Below are 10,110 nucleotides of genomic sequence, written 5' to 3' on the forward strand. Positions count from 1 at the left end.
CAGCCCAGTGTTTCACATGATGTACTCTGCATAGAAGTTAAATAAGCAGGGTGACAATATACAGCCTTGACATACTCCTTTTCCTATTTGGAACCAGTCTGTTGTTCCACGTCCAGTTCTAACTGTTGCTTCCTGACCTGCATATAGGTTTCTCAAGAGGCAGGTCAGGTGGTCTGGTATTCCCATCTCTTTCAGAATTTTCCACAGTTTATTGTGAGCCACACAGTCAAAGGCTGTGGCATAGTCAAAAAAACAGAAATAGATGTTTTTCTGGAACTCTTGCTTTTTCGATGATCCAGTGGATGTTGGCAATTTGACCTCTGGTTCCTCTGCCTTTTCTAAAACCAGCTTGAACATCTGGAAGTTCACGGTTCACTATTGCTGAAGCCTGGCTTGGAGAATTTTGAGCATTACTTTACTAGCGTGTGAGATGAGTGCTATTGTGCGGTATTAATCTGCGTTAATTCGCACAGCAGGAAATGCTCTGCTCCCTACACGCCCAAGAGGAGTAACTACTGCACCTACATCACCAAGGTTTAATAGCTGTATCTTCGGGACCCGCCACAGTCAACCTCCCTGATGGTCAAGCTAGCCAGCTGCGCCCCAGGACAAGGTGACGGCAGCATCGTTCTTCTACCAGGATGCGGCCTGGAAACTGCTTCTCAGCCAGTTCCGCTATAACCATGTGGTCGCCCAAGGCAACCACAAGGTCGATGAGAAAGATAAAAGTAAATATGTAACCAGTGCCTGGGTCGAAGCTGGCAAACGTCTAATCAGTCATTTGGAGGTTCAGAATCTAAAAATGATAAAGGAAGAAAGTAATTAACCCCCCACCCCCACCCTGGCAGATTCGCGTCCGGGGGTGAAAGAGAGGGGCGGTACATCCGGGTCACGTGGGCTGACTGCTTTGACCTTCCCCGCAGCTCGGCCATTTTGTCCCAGTCAGTCTCGAGGCTGCGGCTGCGGAAGAATCACCTGAGGAGGAGCTGCAAAGATGCTGTCCGTGCGCGTCGCCGCGGCCGTGGCCCGCGCCCTTCCTCGGCGAGCCGGGCTGGTGAGCACGGGAGGCTGGCTGGAGGGAGGGTCCAGTCAGCGGCGGGGGGCGATTGCACGGGCTCGGGCTCTCTTTCTGTGCGGAGGGTGAGGGGCTGTGGCGGGCGGCGCCATCTTGCCCCGCTGGCCGCTCGGCCTGGCCTGGGCTGTCGGCGAAGGGCTCTTTTGCTCGCCAGGTGCCGGAGGGTGCAGGGTGCTGCAGGGTGCAGGGTGCTGCAGGGTGCAGGGTGCTGCAGGGGACAGTGCCCTTCGTGCTGTCTGGAGATGGCGCCTCGGGACGATTCCCGTCTTCGAGAGGCCGGAGAGGGGCCTTGGATGAAGGTCAGGGCTGGGGCGCTAGTTTCCCGAGGCCTGCTCCGAAACGGGGAGCCTGGGTCCCATTGACTCCCCGGCCTTCCTCGCTGAAGGTCAGAGCACTGTTGTCAGCCCGGGTTGAAGCAAGGTAGAGAGCATTGCCTGAAGGTCAGCAGGCCCCAGCATTTCACTTCCCGAGGTCGGTTCAGAGAAAAGCAATAAATGAAGGTGCCTTTCTTAATACTTCTATATGCGATCTCTTAGTGCCGAATAGCGAAACGATCGTGAAAACACCGTACAGGTGCAAATACGCGTTTCAGTGCGGGCGCCACCCTGACAGCGGAGGAGCTGGCTTCCAAATTGTCTCACTGACAGACTTTCGTTGGTGGTGCTTTGACTTGTTTTAAGATTTCATCTTTGAGGAATGTTAGTGATTGAAAACTTAAGTAAAATAGAACATAGGTTGGGAGATTCTTTTGAAGGTCAGTGTCCTTCATTACTTAAATCCCTTGAAGTTAAGGACATGACCCCTAAAGGTTATGTAAACGCTTTGACATTTACTTGTGTTTTCATCTTCAGAGTAATCTTAGTTTGGAAAGCTAAATGAATTCGTTGGCCATTTACTGCCCTAATACAACTGCTGATAACATCTTGGATTTCTATTAACAAAAACAAAAAAGAAGTACTCAAGGACATTCATCCTAGTCCTGTAGAAGGGAATGTCTTCAGAATATGCCTTGACCAACCACAGTTGTAGAAGGAGGGTCCAGATTCCTGCAGGATTTGTTGAAGGGAGTTTTTTTGAAAATAAAATACATATTGCCATATCTCTTAGTTTCTAACCAGACTCAACATTTAGAGGCTTCTTAAGATTAGAATAGAAAATCTATTGAGATTTGCCCCTTTTAGGAAGCAGTTTATAAAATTGAGGATTTCCACAGCTCTACTGAAATACATTTAAAGTCAAAATAATATTTATCTGGTGCCTTTAAAAGGAAAGATACTTTGTTAGCGGTTGCTTTTTAAAATATGCTTTTTTTTAGTGTAATTACAGTGTACCAGGAACTTCATTAACAAATTTTCATTTATATCGATAAATGCTTTTTCACGTGATTGATATTTGTGCTGATAATTCGATCATACCAAGCCTGCATTTGTTTAAGCTTGCTAATTTTATAAAGGCTTTTTTTTAAAATCAGATTTTTAAAGAAAATTTCTTGCACTAGGTCTCCAAAAATGCTTTGGGATCATCCTTCATTGCTGCAAGGAACCTGCATGCCTCTAACTTTTGTCTTCAGAAGACCGGTAAGTCATTATTTCTGTGTCTGGACCACACTTACTACCTTGTTACTAAATGAAAAATGTTACGTAGGTTACATACCTGCTGGGAATATTTTTTGGATTTTTTTCCATTAGTGAATTTTTTTTCTCTCAATTTTAGTTACTGTGGAAGTTTAGGTTCTGAAACCATAATATGCCATTTAGCTCTATTTTGGTAGGTTCCCTTCTAGTGAAATGAACTGTAATTATTTATTTCTCTTGATGGGAGCACAGGTTCTTTTTTGTCATAATGAATCCTTCTTGGTCCATATCAGTATATGTCAGGTGGTAGGCTCCTTTCTGACCTATGGACCCTTTCCTAATAGACATTGGGAAAAGACAATGTGTTTCAAAAACAGGAACTGGTAACCTATACCTGGCAGTCTGAATTTGCACATTGTAGATGCAATAGAGAAATGAGGAGGTACACTTAAGAAGATTCTGTAGGTTGGGAAATTTTTTTGAGATGTGCATTAGGGCTTTTGAAATACAGTTAGGTATCGTCTGTGTGCCAAGATGAGGAATATAATACATGCTTCCCTTGAAAGGGAGAAATAACAGCTTTTCATCACTGTTTGAAAGTGGGCGTTGTAATGAATTTTTTCCTTGCCTGAAATGATTAAAGTGTGAAGAAGAAATTACCCTTTTTTGTCAAAGTGAAGTGGCATAAATGAACTTTGAAAGTGCAGAGGCTATCAGTACTTATATTTTGTTAAACAGTTGGGGTGTTTTTGTCTTTGGCTCAGTGACTTGTGGGATCTTACTTCCCCCAGCAGGGATTGAGCCTGGGCCTTTGGCACTGAAAGCACGGAGTCCTAGCCAGTGGACTGCCAGGAAATTCCTAAGTGGTTGCTTTTTAAGATATACTTTTTATAGAATTTAGCCAAAAAATTCAAGTTTCAGATTTCTTAAGAGATTAAACCAAAGAATTAGGATATAGAAAATATTTTAGGGATATTGCTTAATTTGATTAGCTCCTTACCTGGTTTATATTTCTATTGTGAAGTTTTCTCTCAGTCACTTGGATTCGTTTTCATAGTGGTAGGTATCAAGCCTTTTTTAAAGAATGTTAATTTTAGAATACAACTTGGTTATTATGATCACAACTATAGTTTGTATGTTGTTGGGGAAATGAGTTTTGAAAAGATCTTTGGACCAGGCTGTTTTTTGTAATGGAATTGTCTTCTCTTAATAGGCACTGCTGAGGTGTCCTCTATTCTTGAAGAGCGTATTCTTGGAGCTGATACCTCTGTTGACCTTGAAGAGACTGGGCGTGTTTTAAGTATTGGTGATGGTATTGCCCGGGTACATGGGCTAAGAAATGTTCAAGCAGAAGAAATGGTAGAGTTTTCTTCAGGTTTAAAGGTAAATTGTAAAGTGAGATTTTATAGTTTTAGCATTGGTATTTCCTCAGTTATTCATTTAGTAATTCAGAGATTGTGTCACTTTTTTTTTTAAACTTTGAATTCGAATCTGCTTCAGTGATTTTGTGTTTGTCATTACTATAGATTGTGAAGAGAATAAATTTTTTTTGTTAACCAAACTTTTACCCTCTGGACTGATTTATGCATAAGTTGTAACCATTAGCACTGAAATACAAAATTGGGTAAATCTTCAACCAGATTGTGAAAAGCTCAAGTCTGTAGCTGTTAAGATCATTCTATACAAAAGCATTTGATTAGTTAAATTCATTTTTGGCAGAAAGTTGGAAGTCACTGACTTTGTATTTTTTGTAGGAGTAGACCTATTGTTGAGAGGTGAGCTAGTGGTATAGCTATCAAAGCACTGATAATAGAAGTGTGCTTTTTTCTATTAGATTATCGTAGGTGGCCAGTAAGGTGAGAAATCAAAGTTGTAGGAGTCATGGGTTCTCTGACAAAAGCAGAGTATGGTACCCAGGTGGACCGGGGCAGTAGAATTACCCACTGATCACATAGATGGGGGAAGATCATCTTGGTCCTCTTGCTGGTGTCTAGTATGGAAAAAGAACCTGTTGGTGTGAAAGACTAATTATGGAGCCAATGTTTTATCAGTAGCTCTCAGACCTTGGCTAAAAATTTACCCTTTGATCTATCGTGTGTATCTTTGAAAGGTTAGGCTGAAATAGAGGAACTCATTTTCATTTAACTTTTAAGATCTAGCAGTCCAGACTGATACTGTCTGAAATAACTTTTGCCATGATGGGAATGTTTTATAGATATGGATATGGTAACTACTGAAGTTTCTCTGACTTGGGTAACAGGGCAATTACTAATTTCAATTTTAAATAGCTATATGATGTTAGTGGCTACTATGTTGAACATTAGAGATTTAGACTAAAGATTTTGTACCTGCAGTGGTATTCCATGGTACTCCTCTATATTTACTCTCTAATTCTTGAGAGCTTTATTTATTGATCAGATTCAGTTCCTGGACTAGCCTTTTTGCATTGATTATGTATGAGCTAGGGACCTAAAATCTTACCATTTTGAAATACGATGAGATGACCCAGCACTGTTCTGTTGTACAGATTTGTTCTTGATTAGGTAGCTTTTAATTTCACTTTTAACTGACTTGATGGATATAGGTTCTTAGTAGATAATCTTTAAAAAAGATTGTTTATATGAGTTCTCACAGATGTAAATCAAGTGTGTCTTCCTAGTTGACCCTGACACTTTACTTCATACTGGTCACCCCATTCAAAAACTGTAGTCAAAGGAAATGCAGTGGAAGAAGCTTAAGCAGTTCAGTTTCTTTGCTTGTTTTAGTTTTTAGAGGATGTGGTAAGGTGTATGTTTGGCTTATAATTTTAAACTCTGATTATTTGAGGGAACTTGACAAGTGTTTGTTGAAGATTGTTTGGTGGAAAAATAGAAGTGACCCAGATCTGAAAAGCTGGTATTGCTCCCCCTTCCATTTTCATACGTAGTGTAGGTATATGGGAAGAAGTGCCACTCTGGCTTCATGGATGTTCAATTATGTCTTTTGTATAGGGTATGTCTCTGAACTTGGAGCCTGACAATGTTGGTGTTGTCGTGTTTGGAAATGATAAACTTATTAAGGAAGGAGATATTGTGAAGAGAACTGGGGCTATTGTAGATGTTCCAGTCGGCGAGGAGCTGCTGGGTCGTGTAGTCGATGCCCTTGGTAATGCCATTGATGGGAAGGTAGGTTTAACATTTATTGGATTTGGTTGTCGCTTCAAAACAAAGAGCCAAATTGATTGTTCTGGGGTTTTTTCTTATTGTTTAACAGGGTCCAATTGGTTCCAAGTCCCGAAGACGAGTTGGCTTGAAAGCCCCTGGGATCATTCCTCGAATCTCTGTGCGGGAACCAATGCAAACTGGCATTAAGGCTGTGGATAGCTTGGTACCGATTGGGCGTGGTCAGCGTGAGCTGATTATTGGTGACCGACAGACTGGGTAAAGACTTAACAGCTTGTTAAAAGTTCTAACTAAAACATGCTCTATTGAAAGGTTACTTTTAGACTTGGAATGGTAGATATTAATACTTTGGCTATATGGTGAGAGTAGACTGTAATATGAGAGTAACTTGTAGTGGAATTTAAGTTGGGGAATTCTTTGAAGTACTTAGTAAGGTTTGTGTTTATTTTTTCTTAAAGCAAAACGTCAATTGCTATTGACACAATCATTAACCAGAAACGATTCAATGATGGAACTGATGAAAAGAAGAAGCTGTACTGTATCTATGTTGCTATTGGTCAAAAGAGATCCACTGTTGCCCAGTTGGTGAAGAGACTTACAGATGCAGGTATTAAGGAATTTCAGTCTCATTGTAGTTATCTGGGATGCTGCAGATCTTAAGACTACCTTATGCTTATAATGAAGTCTGATTTTCTCCCTAATGAATTCAAATTTCTACTAATACAAGTCAGTACAAAAGTAGTAAGTAAAAAACTATATCAGTAGTATAAAGCAGCAGTAAACTTAAGGTTTTGTTAGTTTCTTTAAAGTAGAAGCTATTAGACTAGGTAATCTTAATAGTAATGACAGTAGTAAAGTGCTTAATTTTTATTCTAGTAGCATCGAATTTAAAATCACAGTATTAATAATCGTGTAAAACTTAATGTTTATTTTCTTCTCAGATGCCATGAAGTATACCATTGTGGTTTCAGCTACTGCTTCAGATGCTGCCCCACTTCAGTACCTGGCTCCTTATTCTGGATGTTCAATGGGAGAATATTTTAGGGATAATGGCAAACATGCTTTGATCATTTATGACGACTTATCCAAACAGGTCAAAAGAAATGTATTTTTAGACATGTTTATATGTTTGTATGTGGTAGTTGGCAAATGTAGCTCCTGTCTAATAGGTGAGCACTTTTCTATACTGTAGGCGGTTGCTTATCGTCAGATGTCTCTGCTGCTCCGCCGACCCCCGGGTCGTGAGGCCTATCCTGGTGATGTATTCTACCTGCACTCCCGACTCCTGGAGAGAGCAGCTAAAATGAACGATGCTTTTGGTGGTGGCTCCTTGACTGCTCTACCAGTCATTGAAACGCAAGCTGGTGATGTGTCTGCTTACATTCCAACAAATGTCATTTCCATCACTGATGGACAGGTATTATTTTTATGATTAAATAAGTGTGAAAACTTTGGTGATTTCAAGGCAGTAATTGAGACTGGTAGTTTTGAACTAATTTGTTAAATTCCTTTTACTTTTCATTATGGAAAAACCTCAATTGTAAAGAGAATAGTATAATGAAACCCCACATATCTATGTATTGATGGTATAGTATACTTCATTCTTGCTTTCTTTTTCCCCACGGTTCTCGTGTGTGTGTAATTTTGAAGCAAATCCTAGAGAGATCACATCACTTCACCAATTTAAGTGTTAATGTAAATATGGTACCTAATTTTTTTGCATCTCACCTCTCCTCATCTCAGCAATGGAATATACAGGATGATTTTGAGTTGTGAAAGATTCGAGGAGCTCTTCAGGATAAGAAGCCATTTAGCATTCTTCAGTTTGGGGGCTTCAGTTTTTGCTATAGTGACTTAATTGTGAAAATAATTTATTTCTTTAAGCTTGCTGATATGCCTCTGAATTTTCTTTACATTGTAGATCTTCTTGGAAACAGAGTTGTTCTACAAAGGTATCCGCCCTGCCATTAATGTTGGTTTGTCTGTGTCCCGTGTTGGATCTGCTGCCCAAACCAGGGCCATGAAACAGGTAATTTGTATCACTTTGTCATTAGGTTAAAAATAAAAATGTATTTGAACGGTGGTCTGTGTCATTGAAGTATTTTTGTATTGTTTGAGTTAACCATTTCTATCTTTCAGGTGGCAGGTACCATGAAACTGGAGTTGGCTCAGTATCGTGAGGTTGCTGCTTTTGCCCAGTTCGGTTCTGACCTTGATGCTGCCACTCAACAACTCTTGAGTCGTGGTGTGCGTTTGACTGAGTTGCTCAAGCAAGGACAGTATTGTGAGTTGTACATTTGGTCAAGTTCCTACTCTATTATTTCAATGGAAATGCTAGGAAGGGTATAATAATATCTTTCTTTTGGAAATTAAGACATAGTAGATTCTGTGTCTCCCCACCATTGCCTTGGCTATATACGTGTGGAATCTGGCAGATTTAAAAGAATGTTGAAGGTGAAACTTGCTCATATCCGACTCTTCGACCCTATGGACTGTACAGTCCATGGAATTTGCCAGGCCACAATGCTGGAGTGGGTAGCCTTTCCTTTCTCCAGGGGATCTTCCCAACCCAGGGATTTGAACCCAGGTCTCCCATATTGCAGGCAGATTCTTTACCAGCTGAGCCACAAGGGATAACTAATAGATAACTAATAAACTAATAAATAATTAATAAAGAGTAACTAATAAAGAATGTTAGTGTTGGGAATTCCCCAGTGGTCCAATGGTTAGGACCTCTGTATTCTCACTGCCAAGGGCCTGGCTTCTATCCCTGGTTGGGGAACTAAGATCTCGCAAGCTATGTGGTGCAGCCAAAAAGTATATCTTATTATAAAATTTCAGCAAGTTGTTCATACCCAAAACAATCCTGTTGGGTGATGTATAGTGCTCATGGAATAAATGCAAAGATTGTACTTCAGGGCTTACCAATAAGAAGAAGAAACTGTTTCTCCAGGGAGATGGGAAGGAGTACTAATAGGGAATTTCTACTTGTGAAGTTCCGTGATCTATGGAGACATGTTAATAATTTGTGGAAAAAAATAAGTCTCTTTAACTGGGAACAACGGCATGCATTTGTTGAGCAACTTACTTCTTTCATTTCAGCTCCCATGGCTATTGAAGAGCAAGTAGCTGTTATCTATGCGGGTGTCAGGGGCTATCTTGACAAGCTGGAGCCCAGCAAGATTACAAAATTTGAGAATGCTTTCTTGTCGCACGTTATCAGCCAACATCAAGCCCTGTTGGGCAAAATCAGGTATGAACACAACTGATGTCTCCTTTTTTTGTAAGCTTTAAAATAAAAAGTCTTGTTAAAATTCTTTTGAATTCTGTAATTAGGTTAGTCATTGAATTTTTGCCCAGGTCACAACTGATCTGCTTTTGTTTTCAAATAGGACCGATGGAAAGATCTCAGAAGAGGTAGATGCAAAGCTGAAAGAGATTGTAACAAACTTCTTGGCTGGATTTGAAGCTTAAACTCCAGTGGATTCACATCAAATGCCAGTTTGGTTTTGTCATTGTTTCTTCTAGTTCCATTTGTAAAAGGATTACTCCCAATACTGCAGATGTACAGTAATCACATTAAAATAAAGGTTCCATGTTGCTTGGTGGTTTTCTATAGATTGATTCTTTAAAAGAACTGAGGTTACTTTGAGGAATTGGTAAATATGTTTTTTAGCTTTTTTTACTTTATTAAAGTTAGCAGGCCTACATAATATTTATGACTGAGTTCTCTGCACGATCCCAGAGTGTTTTGTGATTGATTAAAGAGAAATTCACTAACTGGCCATAAGAGGCAAAGTTCATATTTGATAATGTGAAAAGTCTGACTGGCTTCTCTGCCCAGAAGACTGATCTGCATGAAGAGGTACTGTAATCAGTAAAATAAAATAGGGCAACTAAGGTTTTCAAAGAAATGAGAAAAATGCTAAGTGAAGAATAAAAGATTAGGACAAAAATTGTGAAAGTAGGTATTATTTTGCTTTAAAATAACTTTTGTACACTGCAGTTCTTAATTATGAAGTGATCAGGTTTTCATGGTTAGTATGTTTGGTCTTAGGAAATTTTTACAGTCACAGAGATAACTATATTTTCTGTTAAGAGTTGTGAAGATTTGCTGTCACCTAAGAGCTTAATTCACATATTAGAGTTCTCCAGAGAAATGAAACATAAGTGTAGTTGTGCACAGAGATGGCAGATTTGAAAGGGTAGGTGGGCAGCTTGGAGACTTAGGGAAGTGTTCGATTTGGAGGTACAATTCCTTCTCCCACAGTAGACCTCAGGTTTTTCAATGGCAATGAGA

At 39.9% G+C, this 10,110-nt stretch overlaps 1 protein-coding gene across 1 annotated transcript; it reads left to right on the forward strand.

The window, feature by feature from the left end:
• Window positions 1-449: 449 nt before the first annotated feature.
• Window positions 450-9,418, forward strand: ATP5F1A (ATP synthase F1 subunit alpha). The gene is made up of 12 exons (XM_040264557.1): window positions 450-1,054; window positions 2,574-2,652; window positions 3,863-4,032; window positions 5,640-5,813; window positions 5,902-6,068; window positions 6,269-6,417; window positions 6,752-6,903; window positions 7,003-7,227; window positions 7,732-7,839; window positions 7,950-8,094; window positions 8,913-9,063; window positions 9,203-9,418. The coding sequence occupies exons 1-12, from the start codon at window positions 995-997 to the stop codon at window positions 9,282-9,284; spliced, it is 1,662 nt and encodes a 553-aa protein (XP_040120491.1). The 5' UTR covers window positions 450-994; the 3' UTR covers window positions 9,285-9,418.
• The last annotated feature ends 692 nt before the right edge of the window (window positions 9,419-10,110 follow it).

Source organism: Oryx dammah, unplaced genomic scaffold, assembly GCF_014754425.2.
Source record: "Oryx dammah isolate SB20612 unplaced genomic scaffold, SCBI_Odam_1.1 HiC_scaffold_22, whole genome shotgun sequence".
Classification (NCBI taxonomy): Eukaryota; Metazoa; Chordata; class Mammalia; order Artiodactyla; family Bovidae; genus Oryx; species Oryx dammah.

What these genes read in the sequence shown, in the direction of transcription:
- ATP5F1A (XM_040264557.1), top strand. Translation starts at nt 995, where the DNA reads ATGCTGTCCGTGCGCGTCGCCGCGGCCGTGGCCCGCGCCCTTCCTCGG. An exon ending in TTCCTCGGCGAGCCGGGCTG is followed by an intron (nt 1,055 to 2,573) that starts GTGAGCACGGGA and finishes TTCTTGCACTAG; the next exon opens with GTCTCCAAAAATGCTTTGGG. An exon ending in ATGACGACTTATCCAAACAG is followed by an intron (nt 6,904 to 7,002) that starts GTCAAAAGAAAT and finishes TCTATACTGTAG; the next exon opens with GCGGTTGCTTATCGTCAGAT.